Source organism: Anolis carolinensis, chromosome 3 (assembly GCF_035594765.1).
Source record: "Anolis carolinensis isolate JA03-04 chromosome 3, rAnoCar3.1.pri, whole genome shotgun sequence".
NCBI classification, from domain to species: Eukaryota; Metazoa; Chordata; class Lepidosauria; order Squamata; family Dactyloidae; genus Anolis; species Anolis carolinensis.
In genome coordinates, this window is record NC_085843.1 from 102,704,547 (window position 1) to 102,724,208 (window position 19,662).

Sequence of the window (19,662 nt, forward strand, 5' to 3'; positions counted from 1 at the left end):
CCATGGAAAATGCCTGTTACATAGAATTCTACTTAGAAGAAAGAGATACTTTCACAGTTTAAACCCTAGCCAACTTTAAGTTAAGCTAGAAACGTCAAATTCAACATCTACATAAAACCCACTTAGAATTTTGGCACTGGGCTCCATCATTATGCTAGCCAGCTCTATATGTTCTTTGCAAGTGATGCCAATGAAGTTGTGGAAATGCTGAGAGTGTTTGAGGATCGGGACATCCATAGGGATATCAAGGTGCCTGTTAATATTGTCCTCCCAACCCTACTATGCGCCTGCGGAACATGGACAGTCTATAGATGTCGCACTCAACTCCTGGAAAGATTCCATCAACGTTGCCTCCAAAAAATCCTGCAAATCTCTTGGGAAGACAGGGAGACAAATGTCAGTGTGCTGGAAGAAGCAAAGACCATGAGCATTGAAGCGCTTCTACACCATCAACTCTGCTGGACTAGCTACATTGTCCAAATGCCTGATCACCGTTTCCCAAAGCAGTTTACTATACAATATTCCCAACTCAAGAATGGGAAACGTAATGTTGGTGGACAGAAATAAAGATTTAGAGTTGGGCTCAAAGCAAACCTTAAAAACTGTGGCATAGACACCAAGAGCTGGGAAGCCCTGGCCCTTGAGTCCTCTAACTAGAGGTCAGTTGTGACCAGCAGTGCTGCAGAATTCCAAGAGACACAAATGGAGGGCTTAAGGGAGAAATGTGCCAAGAGGAAGGTGCATCAAGCCAACCCTTACTGGAACCGCCTTCCATCTGGAAACCGATGTCTTCACTGTGGAAGAACATTCAGGTCAAGAACAGGTCTGCACAGCCACCTACGCATCCACCGCCAAGACACTACAATTAGAGGGACATCATCCTCAGGCTATGAGGGATCGCCTAAGTAAGTAAGTAAGGAAATCCTGAATCATTGTCTGGGTCAACTGAAAGGCTAAATGTGAGTGAACAAACTGGCATTCAAAGCAGACAAGATGCAAATGCAGTAGGAAAATCAAGTTGGGGTTGGGATCATAGCCTATTCTAGATAGGACTGCACTTCCATTGTAAGATTGGGTCACTGCTTGGGAATCCAGGTTGTGGTGGTTATCAAGATGATCACCTTGACCCAGATTTGGCTGGTGTGCTAGCTGTGTCTTTTCCCAGGGAAGACAGGCCTGGCCACATTGGTTTATGGCTTAGCTACTTCCCAATTAGACTAATATGATGCACTCTGCATGTAGCTGCCCTTGCAAAGTGTTTGGGAGCTTCAGCTAGTGTAAAATGTAGCAGGCAGACTGGCGTTTGGTATGTGTTTTAGAGACAATGTGATGCCGGTTTTACAAGAAATGCACTGGTTTTTAATTTGTCTCCAAACTCAATACAAGTTCTTAATTTTGACCTACAAAGCCCTAAATGACTTGGGGGCAGGATATCTTAAAGTTTGCTTCCTTCCATATATGACCTTGCCTGAAATCTGAGATTCTCAAATAAGGATCCTCAGAGGAAGCCTTGTTGCATATCTCAACATCTCTTAAGGTTAGATTGGTATACACATGTAACAGCGCTTTTCCAGTGGCAACACCCTGACTATGGAACTTCTTATTGAAAGAAGTCAAGCCAACTCCATCTCTTTTGAGTTTTTGATGGGAGGCCCAAAGAGTGCTGTTCTGCATGTCTTACAATGTTTGAAATTTCTCTGTTTTAAAATAATATTTTAAGTTTCTTTTGAAAGTGTTCCCCCCAACCCCCAAATACTATTTCAGTTGCTTTTATTGACTCCTTGCCTTTGGAGTCCTTGTGGGTCGGGAGGTGGTATAGAAACACTTTGAATAAAGAAATGACAGTTTATTAGGTCTATTTCATTAACATCTTTTATCAATCTACACACCTACTTTAATCACTATTACATCAACAACATGAATAGAAGCATGACTAAAGGGCACTATTTGCAGGAAGACGAAACTGGGGTTACATTTTTAAATAAAAAACCAACTCCCATCAAAACTGCCCTATTTGCTGTGTTTTATTCAGTAACGTATCTATGTGAATGGTAAATCCTAAGTTGCTGGTTATCCTATATAATTCCTGTTATATTTAAAGGAATATACAATGTATAAGCTAGCGATGACTATACGTGCCATGTATTTGTAGCAGATTCCAAATCAGTTGTGAAAAGGCAACCTGCTTAAAAAGGGCTCAAATTGTATTCTATAAATGGCAGCTACTATAGGGATGAAAAAAAAAGAATATCTTGGGAAAAGGCTCACTGAGTGGCGGGGGGGGGGGATCACATACAATAGAAAATTGAGAGAGACATACAGAATATATTAATTTATCTCAAAGCAGACAATGCTTAATTTAATACTAAAATGTCTACAACAATTTAAAACACAGTACTATAACAACACACTAGTAAATAGTACAGGAGGAGAAAATAACTATATGTTTCATTGACAAACCCACAAGATGAATGGAAAAAGAAGCCAGTATATATCCATGTAAATCCCTCCTCCACTCCTTTGACCTATTTTAATCAGCTAACAGAACAACCACACCTTTCAATATTGATTTTTCATTCATACTTTGGTCTTTTACTTACCACCTGCTTCCAGAAAACCAAGACCCTATTTCTGTATACATTAAACCACAGACCTCCAGGTTCTTTGTGTGTGTGTGTGTGTGTGTGTATGAATAAATAAATACCAATCTCCATTTGAACACACACCATAGGGACCATTCTGCTCAGGAAGCTGTAAGGCTGGAAATCGCACATCATTGAACAGCTACAGAAATGAGGGATAAACACACTACCCACCTTACCCCAGGAAATAAATGGTTTGGAAAGCATTGCATTTCAATGCCAGAGCGTCTTGGGCTAACAAAAGCAGCTGAGAGCAGCATACACAGACTGATGCATTTTATAGGAATGAAAGGGTATGCCAGCTGCTGCACTAGTTAAGAAAGGAAAAAACCCAAGGAAGCAGAAGATTAATGAAATGAGCATTTTGTAGCATGTAAAGCCTTACCATCTGTAATATTTTCTAGCTCTTATGACAGGCAGGGGTGGGTAAACATCTTGCATGTAAAGACAGGAGCTGTGGTTAAATTATGGAAACCTCCCCTGATTTCAGTAGGATTGAAAGGCACATAACCATGGTCAGAATTGCCTTCCGGATGAACAAAAGGAATATTCCCTGAGTAATTCAGTAAAAACAAAACGAAATCAGAAACAATCTTACTGACATTATTCCACGTATACCTGATCAAACCCAAAACTAAATTGTCTCCACTTACCAGTATGACAAACATGAGCTATTCTTTTGGATTCAGGAAAGCTGCATCCTTGCACAAATGCATCCCACCGAGAGCAATGAATCTGCTACAGCTTCTGCCCGACTGTCATACAGATGGTTTGCAAAGCCATACCTCACAACAGCTGGCTTGTCTTTGCCTTCTCATGTGACTGACAAGCTCGCACAAGCACTGTTAACTTTAACCTCAATGACAGAAGGCTCCGCTTGTATTATATGTTACATCACCAGAAATGCTTGACCTCGGGGAGAAAAGGTTGTAGACTTCAAAGCATCCCCGTCTTTTCTTAGCCCCTCAAAAAAGAAGCCCGTAAATGCACTGTTCTCCGCTTCCAGAAAAGCATCCTTTGTTCACTGTCGGACGCAATTATATTCCACTGATTTTACAAAGCTGCAGAAAATATTTACTACATGCCTACATCTGTAAAGTGGCATGGTTTAATAGAAATAGAAAGTATTTCAAATAGTTGCTTTAAAGCTCTAATACGCTGCCACACAAACTACACCCACATACGTTTTGAACTTTGTCCAAAAAGAACGATGAAGGCTACCATGTACACAAATAAAACCTGTTTGACCAGAAACTACAGCATGACAGAAAAAACCCGCAAGCAAATAGGTAATATGGGGAACAATGGTTACACAGAACTTTTTTACACCTGAGGAAGAGGCATCTTTATACAATAGATATTTATTGTCAGTGTCCAGTCTCAAGATTTAATGATATCACCATATTTAGGTATTAAAAGATTTGCTCATGACTGCAGCACATATAAAATTGTTAAAGTTTTAACTCTGTACACTGCTTTTTTTTTCTTTTCAAAACACTTTCAATCACACACACACTGGAGAAAAAGAAATTGTCCAACCTGTCAGAGACATATATAATAAGGGATAAAAGTAGGATGCAAGAAGAACGATGGAGTAGTGCAGAGACAAAAAGGCAACCTACTGGCTGCATGATTTCCTCCTAAGAGCACCTACTGTTCCTACCTTAAAAATTGAGGGATTGAGTTTTCATGGTTCCTAAATAGCCAATAGTATCAAACGTCTTGGGGCAGCTATTAGCCATTTTGCTAAGATTTTAGGTTCCTGTCACCTTTTCCTTCCATTTCTTATCAAACCACAAATCAATTAGAAGTCCTGTTCCAGTCATTTTTTGTTGTGATTACAGGCTTGAATAGGACAAAAATGGTGTCCAAAATGAGTACACCCCTAAGCTTAGGAAGCATTATTGGTCAATTTGTGGCAAAAAATGTCTCCCAATTTAAGAGGGAGGTGCTAAAGGGCACAAAGCAATGATGATGCAAGCATAGCTTTCTATGAGTTGAGGGGAAAGTGGAAGATGACACACAATATTTCATCTATTCTTACCCTAAAGAGTTTTGGCATAGTCCAGTAAAGATTTAAAAAACCTATTTATTAAGGCTTGATTTTGAAAAATGAATGTTAGCCACCAACTGCCAATAGTATTTTTGTGCAGTAAAAACATCTCACTGTTAAATTGAACAAATGTGTCTATAATCAGTTAATTAATAATATGTAAGCAGTTTAGGGCTGAAAAAGCCCCCCTCGGCTTATATTCGAGTGAGGGTCCTGGCTGGCTTATATTCGGGCTTATACTCGAGTACATAGGTAATCAGAGTTGGGCTGTCTTATCTTAATACAGTGTTATTATTACCTTAACTTACGGTTTTATGTAAATATTCAAAAACATTTAACCTAGTAATGCAATTAATGTAATTTTACAGGTATCTATTTTTATTTTTGAAATTTACCAGTAGATGCTGCATTTCCCACCCTTGTCTTGTAGTTGAGTCAATAGGTTTTCCCAGTTTTTTTGTGCCTCAGTTTATATTTGGGTCAGTTTATACTCAAGTATATGAGGTGAGTTGAATTAATGTTTCTATAGTCAATGGCCTGAAATCAGGAATAGTATCTAGAGTAGACCAACTGTAATCAGGTAGCTATTAAATATTTGAAAGGAAGTCGTATTGAGGAGGGAGCCAGTTTGCTTGCTGATGGTCCAAAGACTTAAAGCAGTGGTTGTAAGCTACAGGAAAAGAGAATTCACTTAAATACAAGAGCTGTTCAATAGTAGAGTATGCTGCCTAGAATGTGGTGGAGTCTTCTTCTCTGGACATCTTTAAATAGATGCTAAATGCCAATCTGTTGGGAGCATTTATTTACTGCATTTTTACCCTGCTCTATCTCAACCCCAAAGGGGACTCAGAGCGGCTCCCAAATTGGCAATATTCAGTGCCACTTAAACATGAAAACATACAAACGCAAAACACAATATACAGTAAAATTATTAAAAATCATAAATACAAAGGCATATTAATACATTATTATATACTGTTGAAACATTGCATGTAGACCCGAAATCGTAATCCAGAAGCCATTCCAAATTGCATAACATTCCATATTTTGTTGTATATTCCTACATGACAGAGGTTGGAAAGTGCTACTTGTGGTCTCTTCCATCTATATAATTCTGATTCTATGTCATTAAAACACAAAGTATCTTGGCAAACACATTTGGCTCATTCTGACATAGTGTCAGAGTTGTCAAATGCAAAAACTATATATAGCATTTGTATTACAAAGCACAATATCTTCCTTTCAATTACAGTCACAGTGGATAGATAAATTAACTGTTCTGTATATTTATTTAGCAATTTTTTAAAAATCAAAGCATTTTCATATCTATCTTAATACATGAAATGTTGATGTTAACAATTACTCACTTAATTTATATCCTGAAAATGAGACTTAACGTGGCTTGAAGTATCTTGCACCTCAACATTTAATGAAGTTTTACTGTATTGAGCTTCATTAAGTTTATTTTTTATGAGACTTGCACATTATTTGATATAGAATTGGTCCTTGTTATCTACTGGAGTTTGGTTCTAGGACCCCTTACGAATATCAAATCTGTAGGTGCTCAAAATCCATTATATACAATGGCTGGAAAAAATGGTATCTTATATAAAAGTTTATTTTAAATTACCTTTGGATTTTAAAAAAAATACAAGCCATGAATGATTGAATCTATGGATGAAGAATCGGTAGATACGGAGGGTCGAATGTATGAATTACTGAGATGATTATTTAATTTATGAATTTATAACAAGAAAAAAAAACAGACTAGATTTACCAATGATGTAATCCTATGTTACAAATAAATACTTGGTTCCTCTCTTCTTCTATGACTTTTCTTTCTGACTGTAAACTTGCTGGCAGGGACTGTTTCACTGCTTTTTTCTTTCTTGAAAGCCTGCCAGGAACCATCAACTGATTCCTTGTGGATCAGTCCTTCGACCACAACTTCAAGACGTTGTGAATGAATCTCAGGGCATCCTCCATTTATGTCAGCAGTCCTCAGTCTCATTGTCTCGAGACTTTCTATGTATTTAACCTATCGCTTTCCTTTTTTTACGTGGCCATAAGGGGGGGATCAAAAGTGTTTTCTTCAATGAGTCTTGTCCAAATCTAGACATAACTCTCTGGCTTATTTAAAGAAGTCTCTGCAGCAAACCATAACAGAAACCACTTTGCAATATATTGTATAAGGTTAGGGTTTGGGTTAGGACATGTACCTCCACAGAATTTAAGTATTTATAAATGCTATTAAGAGTGAAATAAATCAGAGTTGACAGTGATTAATCTAGACAATTTTTCAAAAACTAAATCAAAATTTAAATTAGCTGTTATGCAATATATATTATATAATTATATACATACATATTATTTATTTCAAATTCTCTAAATATGAAATGTTATCCTGCATTATACAGAAACCAACTTCTGTATCACCTCTACTGAAAACAGAAATTGTATATGCAATACTGAATATTTTTCTTTGAGAGCAAAGACATTTCATATGCTAAAGAGTATCAGAAGTAGACAGTTTAAATAGTTTCTATTTCTGTTAAGCAAAATGTTTCAGTAGCCAACCCTACATTATATGCTTCTAATGTTTGCATAAACACATACAAAAATGTTTACCTCAAACAATTGCTTTCATCAGACCTTGGTACTGGAGACATACATACTTCATCCTTCTTTGAATTTTCTGTTTGTCTCCTTGATTCAGCTGATTCTTCCTGAGGAAAAAATGTTTTATAACATAGTAAAGCACAAAATCATCAAATTTCAGTCTCCAGAAAAAATATATCATTACACACCCTTTCATTTGTGGATTTTCTTGCAGTACATAACACATCCGGCCTTATGCTGATTTGGCTTAAAGCATAATAATAATCTATGCAACCTCTTTGGCTTTGCAATCCTTGTACTCAAGTTACTACTGTATTTGTTCGATTCTAAGATGTCATCGATTTTAAGATGCATACTAATTTCAGAATCACCAAGGGAATACACACACACACACACACACACACACACACACACACACATATATATATATATATATCCCATGATTCTAAGACACAACTCCGTTTTAAGAGGGGGGAAAGCATGTCTTAGAACAGAAGAAATAGAGTAATTCATCTGACCAGCCCAGAAGAAAACAACCATACACATTTGTAATTCTTTATAGCTAAAGTTACTTGTAAACATTTCAAATAACAACAACAACAACAACAACAACAACAACAAAAACTTTATTTTTATAACCTGCCGCCATATCCCAAAAGGGACCCCGGGTGGCTTACATGGGGATCAAGCCCAGCATATACAAGAAATTCAGATTACAACATTAAAACACATAACAAGTGAAACAAAATAATTAAAACAGTTAAAAACCGGAAAATAAGACATCATAAAATACAGCATCACAACCAGTGCTGGAAAAAGTTAGCATTTTCAGATATGAGAGGAAAGGCAATAAGTCTTGTGCAAAAATACAAAGGAATAGGGCCAGGGCTGGGAATAAAGTGCTGAAGAAAACATTACACTAGGGCTGGATAGCCATGATTGCAAACTAAGCCATTATTCAAAGGCACGTTGGAACAGCCAAGTTTTCAAGTCTTTACAAAAAGTGGACAGGGAAGGGGCTAATCTAATCTCCCTGGGAAAAGAGTTCCATAGCCAGGGAGCTACCACCGAGAAGGTCCTCTCTCTCATCTCCTCCAACTGTGCTTGTGATGGTGGCGGGAGCAAGAGAAAGGTCTCCCCAGCAGATCTTAGAGCTTGCGCTGGTTTGTAGAGAGTGATACAGCCACGAACATAAGCAGGACCAAATCTGTTAGGGCTTTATAGGTAATACCTGAATCTTGAATTGGGATCGGAAACTTATAGGCAGCCAGTGGAACTGCTTCAGTAGAGGTGTCGTCTGCTCTCTGTAACTAACTCCAGTTAACAACCTGGGTGCTGATCTTTTCACCAACTGTAGTTTCCGGGCCATCTTCAAAGGCAGCCCCACAGAAAGTGCATTGCAGTAATAGAATCTAGATGTAACCAAAGCATGGACCACCATGGCCAAGTCAGGCTTCTCAAGGTACAATCGCAGCTGGTGAGTAAGTTTTAACTGTACAAAGGCCCTCCCAGGCACCGGCGACACCTGAGCATCAAGCATCAGTGTTCAGGAGGACCCTCAGACTGCAGACCTGTGCCCTCAGGGAGAATGTAACCCCATCGAGAACAGGTAGCCACCCTATACCTATAGGTTCCACAACTGACCAGGAGGATCTCTGTCTTATCTGGATTAAGCTTCAGCCTGTTAGCCCTCATCCGGTCCATCACAGTGGCCAGGCACTGGTCTAGGATCCGGGAGGCTCCCAAGGAATTTGATGGAAAGGAGTTGTAGAGTTGAGTGTCATCTGCATAGAGATGGCACCGAACTCCAAAACACCAGATGACCGCGCCCAGCAGTTTCATGTATATGTTGAAAAGCATGAGAGATAGAATGGAACCTTGCGGGACCGCACAGGTCAAGGCCAGGGGTCTGAACAGGTTTCTCCCAGCTTCACCAACTGGGAGTGACCCTGCAGGAAGGAGTAGAGCCACTGCAAAGCAGTGCCCCCAAGATCCATTCTAGAGAGCCACCCCAGAAGGATACCATGGGCAATGGCATCAAAAGCTGTTGAGATTTCCAGGAGTACTAACAGGGACACACTCCACCTGTCTAGTTCTTTGTGGAGGTCATCCACCAAGATGACCAAAGCTGTCTCTGTACCATGACCAGGTTTGAAACCAGATTGCGATGCTCAGAAAGATGGAGGAGCTCCCTGACCACCTGAAACTACTCTGCAGATCTGTTAGTTGCAGATGCAATGCGGGCAGTCAAGAAAGCCTTTCTGGCTGCCCTCATGCTGCAGAGTAGGCCTTAAGTGAGGCTCTAGCCCATGCTCGGACAGATGCATCTCAAGTCTTCTGTCAATGGCACTCTAGTCCATGCCTCTTCCGCTTCATCACCACCAGCTCCTCAGTGAACCAAGGAGCTGACCTGTAACTGCGGAATGAGATTGGGTGTTCAGAGGATCGTGTCTACCACTTTAGCCACTTCCAGGTTGTAGAAGTTGACCAAAGCATCAACAGAATCGTCTGCCACCATGACAGAAAAATCCCCAAGGGATGTCAGGAATCCATCCAGATCCATAAGTCCCCTGGGGCAGACCATCTTAATGGGTCCTCCATCCCTTAAGAGGTTGGAAGCTATGATTAGTCTAAAGCTGATCAGATGATGTCCATGACAACAAAACAATTTTTAGTTCCTTAATACCAATGTTTCCACCATGCACATTACACACTAGGTCTAAATGTGCCCAGCTACATGGGTGGAACTAGATATCAATTGGGACAGCCCCATGGTTGTCATGGCAGCCATGAAGTCCTGAGCTGCCCCAGACAGGGTAGTCTCGGCATGGGCATTGAAATCTAACTGGACAATTAGCAGTTGGGACTCCATGTGATGACTCATGGGCCTTGTAGTCCTGTTCCTAGTACTATTGTGGCAGACGAAGAGGAAAACATGGGATTTTTGCCGGTTCAGCAAGAGCCGGAGCCTCTTCACCTGCAGGATGTTGACGTTTGCCCTCAAGAATTCAGCCAAACAGGCCTTGGGCAGAACTCCCCCCCGTTTTCCAGGAGGGACAATTATACTAAAGATAGGGGAGTCAGGGAGGCTAATCGCAGAAGTCTGAGAATCGCTGCCAAACAAATGGCTGATTAGGTCTGCTTCCCTTGGGAAATTCTAAGGAGTCATGCATCTGGACAGAGTTGGGTTTCGCTTCTCGTTCTCTAGGGAAAGAGTTCTGTTGGCGGGAAAACGAGACCCAATATAGGTGTTTGGCGCAAGGGATACTTTGCGGAGTCAATTGATCAGCTTGAGGAGAGAGATCGTGTGTGGACTTCGTAATCCCAGTTCCTTGCTTCCCGGATCAAGCTTCAAGCCTTGCCCTGTCTCACGGATTTACCACGGACTCTGTTTCATGCTTCATGTTCGTCTTGCCTCCAGTCACAGATCTAGTCGAGAATCAAGTTTATTTCCAGCCTTGTTGTCAAGCTTCATTGGACTTTAAAGACTCTGTTATTTCCCCACACTATTGCTTGGCAAAGTGTGTGTTTCGGTCAAGTGGATTAAAACTTTGAACTCTAATATCATTTATTAGACATTACATTTCTGGACTATATTTGGCCTTATCTGAAAGGTCTGCTTCTGAACTATATTCTTCACTTGTTTTTATTGATTTTATATATTTCTTTAATAAAGATATTAGATAGAGACTGGCCTCTGTGTAAGGTTATTGGTGCTCTGCAGCCTGGGTCCTGACACTCCAATTGCAGATCTGAGACCACCCCTGCCAACTCAGGCAGGGAGACTACCGTGTTGTGGGGTGGACGGTACACATGCAGAATCCCCAAGCTGTCCTGGTTTCCCACTTTCAGATGGACACACTCAAACCCAGCAGAAGGTGGACCAGGGCTTCTGATCAGCGGAATGGAATCACGATAGACCACCACAATCCCGCCTCCCCGCCCTCCAGATCTGGCCTGGCCTATCCAAGAACTTGGTGTGTGCACATGCTCAGGTAGAAGGAAATCCTATCTCCCATATGGGGTGGAAAATAAAAATCAGCCGCTAACCAGTAACAACATGTACAATATAACAAAGTCATAATGATAAATCAGTTCCTATAGCAAAGCAAAAGTAAGTGTCAATTTTATCTCTGGTATCTATCCTAGCATAACTTCGACAGATCCACAACATTAAGGGTTAATTTTCTTCCCATTCACATGATATATACTTTAATGTGCTAACAATACACTCCTGATTTCTACCTTGAAAGAGGAATGAATGTGCAATGTTAGTATCAGAAATGGTAGCATTCTCCCACTGATAAATTTCAAAGGAAGATTACAACATGGCACTATAGTTTAGAGCAGTGTCTTTCAATCTGTGCTTCTACAGGTGTTTTGGACTTCAGCACCCAGAAATCCCAGCCAGCCTATCAGCTGTTAGGAATTATGGGAGCCAAGTCTAAAACATCTGGAAGAGCACAGTTTAAGAAACTCTGGTTTAGAGGTCTCGCTTCTTCCCTCTATGCAGTACTCTTTATTTTTAAACATGCTGAAAACAATGTAAAATTGTCACTTACCTTTTTGTAGAAATCAGTAGAAGGAGATGATCTTGACCGTTCATGTGTATACTGAGATTTCTCAAGCTGCTCATGGCCAGCATCAAGTATATTGTCAGCTGAATGGTATCTCCCAGAACTGCGAGTTTCTAAAGGCTTTCTCTGCTCTTTCCAAGATGCCTGATATTCTGCAAAAGTTTCTAATCTCTGAGGCTGTCCAGATTTTTCTTGGTGGCTATTATAATGGACGTTTTCTCTGGATTTATCATACACACCAAGCATGTTCTCAACACCAAAAGAAGCTGATCGCATTCTCCTCTCATGCCAGGAACCCTCAGCCTCACTTTCTTGAGAATTTCTATATGGATTTGGAGGCTGTATTTCTGGACGGCCATATGGTGTGTGTCTCTGGGAAGACTTCTGGTAGGCAGGCTTACTAGTTTCTTCAAAGAACTTCCACTTGTCTGCAAAAGAACCCAAGGCTTCCTCTGAAGTAGTTGGGCGACGGCGTGAATGGTAGTCATCTACTGACACACCTAGTTCATTTATCTTCTCAGGCTCAGAATAAGATTTCAGTTTTTGTTCTGCTGTGAACCTCTTTCTAGCTCCAATGCGAGGAACATGGTGAACATTACTACCAGGTGAATTATGTTTAAAAGACTTTCTAGCTTCAAGGAAGCCTGACTCATCCTCAGAAACAAAAGCCAATGGGGAAGAGTTGCAGTTATTGGTCTTCCGGTCTGGAAGGTAATCTGCAGAACTGGCTTCCAAGTCTCGGCGCTGGAAAGAGGTGGCTTTCAAAACTCTGGCCTGGGCTTCTTTCAGATTATCCTTGTACATGTTAGTGAAAGAATTTTCTGATGAGCAGTTTATCTTTTCTGCAGAATCAGGCTTCCAGTTCTCAACATACTCTTCTGTCTCAGTTGACCCTGCTAAGGCAGCAGTGCTTCTGCTTTTCTGCATCTTTGCTCTTTTCATTTGGATCTCATTTCTCAATGTAGTTGCAAAACGATCACTCCTTCGAACGGTTTTGTTTAGGTGAGCATCAAATCCAGGCTGCTTATTACTTCCCGCTTCAATGGCAACGTCAGTCTGGTTTTTCCCTTCCTGAGCTAAAGAGTGCAACATTGGGGTCTTCTGAGGAGAAATTTTGAAGCTCTCTTCTTGACTCCATTTGAAATCATTCGAGGCAGCCTTACAGTCAGATACTGGGACACACTCCTGCCCGTATTCTTGGTCATGGTATCTCCTGTGATTCTCCTCAAAGCTTCTACTCTGCACTGCTTTTTCAGGGTAACTTATCTTTCTGGAATCTTCTATGACAAGAGCTCTATCTTCTCCTTTATTCACTATGTAATGAACTCTCTTTTCAGATACACCTGGAGAAGATTCATCAGCTTGCTGAGGTAGATAGCATTTGGGACTTTGGCTCATTCTAGCTACAACAGGGTTTTCATGTTGTCCATAGATGTTGTTACCTATTCCAGGATTCCAGCACTCATCTTTCTGCTGCTGTGGCCTGGAGTTTCTTTCTGGAAGAGGCTGTTTCACTGTCACACAATAATAGTGATTTAACCCAGTATTATCCACTTTCTCCTCAGAATTCAAGTCAGAAGGAACAGTGGCATTACTATCAAACATCCTGGTTTGGTGTGGCTGGCAACTGTATTTGTCAGTAGGCTTTTCTGGGATACCAGTATAAGTGGAGAGATGTCGCTGCTCTTTAGGCGATGCAGAAACTTTTGCATTGTAAAAGAAAGTGCTTTCATCACTATATTGCCGTTGATGGTGATGGCGAGGTTGTCCATAAGCAGACTGTGCAAAACGAATGTCAGTACTGGACAGAGACGAATGTAGCCTGTGGACATTTCCCATATTATTGTTGATCCTATCATCGGAAGGCAACAAACTGTAAACCGGACCGAAATCAGATCTATAGGCTGGATTACCACCCTGCCTCGCATCTGAGGCCTTCTCAATGGCCTTAACACCTAACTTTTGTTGCTCTGCAGTGTCAGCGTCCCAGTTGTTTCTGGCCTGAGGTCTGTGCAGGACTTCAAAGTGCTGGGTGCTCTGAATACTCTCTGCATAAAGAGGAGTATGAGCTCTCTCATGACCTTTGGTGGCAGCAAAGCTATCACTACGGAGAGGAGGTGGGGGAGGCGGAGGAGAAGGAGACTTTTTCTTCTCTGGTACATACCAAACTGGTATAAAGTTTGATCTTCCAGACCCAGAACATGTTGAATCAGTGTTCTCTTCTAGCCGGGGGCTCCTGTTGTTTTCATATTGTAATGGAAGTGGCAAACAGCTTGGCTTCTCATCTAATCTTCCACTGTCACTAAGGAATAAGGCAGGCTTGATACTCCCCTGTTTGGAGGGATCCCATTGACCCACTTTATACACCACATTCTCGGTTGAGGCAGCATCTACATTGGACAGGGTATGGTCTGGAGTACTAGAGCTGGCAGAAAAAGAACTATATGCAGAATCCCTTTTGCTAGCATTCCCTAGGTGGTCAATGCTGCTGTTGGACTTTGCAGACGAGATCTGCTCATACTGGTATGTTTGGGGTGCGTGGTCCCAGCTATCCATGCTTCCAGCAGAACTGAATTGGTCAGAGGTACGGTGTAGATTTGACTGATCCCATGAGCTTGAGAGGTCATGGGAAGAGGAACTGTTGGAGAAGAAAGAGGACTTTATCAGTGGTGAGACACGTATGAACTCCTGAAATCTAATTTTACAACTTTCAACAATAAAAAAATATCAAAATACAATTTACAATGGGTTGGGCAATCAGAGGTGATTTTTTCTACTCCAGGGATTTTGGGATGGTAGTAGCAACTCACCAAAATATCCCCTCCAAAGTTCCCAAACCAGAGGTGGCCAGATAAACACTTCACAATTAAAAAAAACTGAAAACATTTTTCCAATGTAGAAAGAGTCCCACTGAGTTCACATAATGCACTTTAATGATTACATGAAAAGGACAATATAAAATACAAGGATTGAAAAATCTGAAAATAAGCAGAAAATTTCCTGAGGGGGAGGTGAGATAATGTTGAAAACATTTTGCCAACAACAACAACAAATCCAAAGGGGATAAGTGATAAAAGATTGAAACAAGACTTTATTTTAAATGTTCAGTAGCACAGTTCTAAAAGTCATTTAGTTCTGTATGTATGTGTGTGTATTTCACAATAATATCCCACAGTATCCATGAGACAGAGGGAGCATAATGTAGTGGTTTGAGTGCTGAATTAGGAGTTTGAGAGAGCAGAGTTCAAATCCCACTCAACCAAGGAAATCCACGGAATGGCTTTGGACAAGTCACGCTCTCACAGATTTGGAGGAAGGCAAACACTCTGTGAACAAACCTTGCCAAGAAACCCGCTAACAGGTTCTCATCTTAAGGTCAACATACATTCATAATACCTAAGTAGTAAGCATTGCTCCAAGTATTTTGCAGACTGAAAGTTTGCATACTTCAGACATATTTCTGCACACAGCAAAAACAAAGGGACATCCAAAAGACCAGCTTGCTAAAGAAATGGTTTGTGAGAGCTTGTACGCAGATCATGTTATGTCTATGTGACAGAGAAAGTATGTTACTTCTTCAGCCAAGGTGGAACTTTTTCTTTACCTTCCAAGTTTTCACACAAGTAATAATTACTGAGGAATGTTCAATGCTGGAAGAGACAGTAATGTTCCCCACCCATTTCTGTAAATTACTACACATAAGAACAGATGCAATTAGAAAAGGTAATTGTGTAATAGTTATTTTAAATATATACAGGAAGAGAATGTATGTTAATGATAAGGACCTGTCTTAGAACATCAGATTCAGTTTTTCTATCTTGTTAGCAAAGGAGTTGGATTTGGTACAAATGTAGACTTAATTATGAAATGGGCCTAAGCCTCTTTAGTATTCATGCCTGAAGAAATGCCTAGAGCAATCAGGCCACCATAATATGCAGATATTGCTCCTTGCTGTAGTTCTAGATCAGCATAATTGAAAACAATTCAAAGTACATATCCTGACAACTGTCATTAAGCCATCAATTCACACTAAAGTATCAACCTGAAAATAAAACCATTTATTGCCGACAGGTTAAAGATAATAACAAAGTGAGACATACATTTTATTTATTCTTATCGTTGGAGCTAAAGTTTAACAGGAACTCACCTTGCATGATACCGAGAGTGCCATGAAGCACAGACATTGGTCGTGGGAGGCCTTGACGTGGCTGCCTCAGGCTGAGTCTCTGTGAATTTGGTTGCATGCCAGGAGTGAGGGCGGCAGCCTAAATCGTTCTTTCTGCAACAAGAAAGGTAAAATGTGTGCCTTCATTAAACATATTTTAAATCACGCTATACAGTACAGTGAGATAAACCACCAACTTCAGAGCTGATTAACAAATGCAGTAAGACATTACTGAACAGTGCCTGTCTTTTTGTTTTGCTTTGTTTTGTTTTAAAAAGGCATTCAGAAAGCAGACAGTGAATCAATTATAGCAAAGAAAGCCTGAAGTGCTTTAAAAAACAAGGCAGAAGATTCAAATGTATAACTACTTATTGAAAATATTTGTATTGTCTTAAATGATTCAACTTTGTAAACATGAATGGAAATATAAGGAGAAACTAGCAATTATTATTCAGCCCATACTTTACATGTATGCTGCAATACTAGTTTTGACAGAAGACTGACATCCACAATTAGTAGACCAGGGGTCCCCAAACTAAGGCCTGCGTGCCGGAAGTGGCCCTCCAAGGCCATTTACCCGGGCCACATTCTAAACTTGAGTCTTAGGGTCATCCTAAGTCTAAAACGACTTAGAGGCACACGACAACAACTATCCGAATTAACTTGACAATCTCATCAGCAGGCCCACACTTCTCATTGAAATCCTGGTAAGTTTATGTTGGTTATAATGGTTCTTCATTATAAAATACTGTCTTGTTCTTCCATTTGTTTTTCATTACAGATAAGATATGTGCACTGTGCAGTCTGCATAGGAATTCATTCTTTTTTTTCCCAAACTATAGTTTGAGTGACCATGCTTAAAAAGCTTGAGGACCCCTGTACTATATTATAAAATGCTTAGTCAAACTTTGTTGACAATGGTGTGGGAGAAAATGAGAAAATATAGCTCCAGATTTTGGGTTGTTTTTCCAGAACAGTAACAGAATTCAGGGTACCGTATATACTCAAATATAAGCCAAGGTTTTCAGCCCTTTTGGGGGGCTGAAAAATCCACCCTCGGCTTATATTCAGGTCAAGCTGGCAACGGAGCCTGGAGGTGAGGCACCGAAGCCAGCTGAGCATGGAGGAAGAGGAGGACGAGCGGCGGAGGCTGCACAGGGGCCCCCAGGCGAGTCTCCTATGCCGCGAAGGCCACTGTTCCTGCCAACCCTCCTCCTTCTCCAGCTGGCCATGGAGGAGGAAAAGGAGGAAAAAGAGGAGAAACAGCAGAGGTGGCACAGGGGCCGCTGCCCCTGTTTCTCCTTTTCTGCCTCCTCTTCCTCCAGCTGGCCATTGAGAAGCAAGAGGAGGAAGAAGAGGAGAAACCGCGGCAGCAACCAGTTCTCCCCTACTTCCTCCTCCCTCTTCAGCTGGCCAGCAAGGAGGAAGAGAAGGAAGAAGAGGAGAAACCGCGGCAGCAACCCCTTCTTCTCTTTTTCCCCTTCAGATGGCCATTGTGAAGGTAGAGAAGGAAGAAGAGGAGAAACAGGGCTGGCCAGGCAGCTGGTGGATCGCAGGAGGGGGCATCTCCTCCGTGCCTCCTTTCCCCTCCCGCGATCCACCAGCTGCCTGGGGTCGCCTTCTCTTCCTCCCCCTCCTGCCCCCCAGAAGGGAGATCTGGAAAGCAGAGAGGGGAATGGAAGTCCAGAGGAGACGTTCCCTTCTGTGATCAACCAGCCACCTCTGCACTTCTAATTCCCCCCCTCCTTTCCAGGAGAGGAAGAGAAGGGATCAGGGAGGAGGAGGAGGAGGAGAAGGAAGGAGAGCAGGCAGGTTGCTCTCCCAAGCAGCCCCTTCCAAAGAGTTAAAGGAAAGACCCCCCACCTGCAATTTCCCTTCCCAAGCTTTCCCCTTCCTCCCTTCCCACCTCAGTCCCCCCCCCCCACTTTCACAGCACCCCTTTCCCACCCCGGTCTTTCCTTTTTCTAGTTTCCCCCTTCCTATCCCAGTCTTTGCTATCCCTATTCCCCATCCCCCCTCTCTCCACTTTCCATCCCTGCCTTTCCCAGCCCCTTTCCCACCTCAATCTTTCCCCCTTCCATCTCCAATCTGCCCAACTTTTCCAGCTACCTTCTTCCCACCTAATTTTCCTTCTTTTTCAAACACCCCTTCCCATTCCAAGTTTTTCTCATTTCCAGTCCTTCTTTCCCACCGCCTTCCCAAGTCGGTCTTTCCCATTTTTTCTTATTTAAATACATACAGCACTTTCCCCAAAATGTATACTGTAGTTAAAATAATCTATGGTGATTATTGGATTATTATTGTTTTTGTTGTTGTTACATTTATTAGTATTATTACATTTATTATTGTTGCTACATTTATTATTATTATTATTATTATTATTATATTTATTATTGACGCAACAACATAGTATAACACAGCAAACAAGATAGATATGCTGGATTTTGTATCAATAATAATAATAATAATAATAATAATAATAATAATAATAATAATTTTTTATTATTATAATTGTATTCATTATATTACTCATTATTATTGCATTTATAATTTTACTCTATTATTATTATTATATTTATTATTTTTCTATTATTGTTGCGTATTGTATTTTACTTTTTATTATTAATAATATATTTATTAATTTTCTCTATTATTATTACATTATTATTTTAATCTATTTATTATTATTACATGTATTATTTTACTCTATTGTTATTATTATTACATTTATTATTTTTCTCTATTACTATTATTGCATATAGTATTTTACTCTTTATTATTATTAATATATTTATTATTTTACTCTATTTATTATTATTACATATATTATTGTTATAAGTGTATTCATTATTTTACTCATTATTATTACATTTATTATTTTTCTCTATTATTATTGTTGCGTATCGTACTTTACTCTTTATTATTATTATAATTATTATTTTTCTCTATGATTATTATATTTATTATTTTACTCTATTTTTACAGTTATTATTTTTCTCTATTATTGTTATAATTGTATTCATTATTTTACTCATTATTATTACATTTATTATTTTTCTCTATTATTATTATTGCATATAGTATTTTACTCTTTATTATTATTAATATATTTATTATTTTTCTCTATTTATTATTATTATTACATTTACTATTTTACTCTATCATTATTGTTACTATTACATTTATTATTTTACCCTATTTATTATTATAGGAAAGGATACATAAACAAATTTACTGGTACATTGAAGAAAGTTAATGATTTAATCAGAGGTGGATAGTCTTATTTAAAAATTACAGTTTTATATAAATACTAGCTGTGCCCGGCCACACGTTGCTGTGGCGAAGTATGGTGGTATGGAAAATAAAGTATTGAGGAATTGGTAGTAGTTAAGGTAAAGGGTAAACGTTTTCCCCTGACTCTGGGGGTTGGTGCTAATCTCCATTTCTAAGCCGAAGAGCCGGCGTTGTCCGTAGACTCTTCCAAGGTCATGTGGGATGACTGCATGGAGCGGCGTTCCCTTCCCACCGGAGCAGTACCTATTGATGCACTCACATTTGTATGTTTTTGAACTTCTGGGTTGGCAGAAGCTGGGGCTAACAGTGCGG

At 40.1% G+C, this 19,662-nt stretch overlaps 1 protein-coding gene across 5 annotated transcripts in view; it reads right to left on the bottom strand.

Moving 5' to 3' along the window:
- The window catches only part of shroom2 (shroom family member 2), a 154,169-nt gene that overhangs the window by 22,746 nt on the left and 111,761 nt on the right, over window positions 1-19,662 (bottom strand). For all 5 annotated transcript variants that reach the window (XM_062977246.1, XM_062977247.1, XM_062977248.1 and 2 more), the window contains 3 exons: window positions 16,039-16,170; window positions 11,877-14,529; window positions 7,324-7,421 (listed from right to left, as the gene is read on the bottom strand). In XM_062977246.1, the coding sequence (XP_062833316.1) occupies window positions 7,324-7,421; window positions 11,877-14,529; window positions 16,039-16,170 (2,883 nt within the window). The remainder of the gene's footprint in view (window positions 1-7,323; window positions 7,422-11,876; window positions 14,530-16,038; window positions 16,171-19,662) is intronic.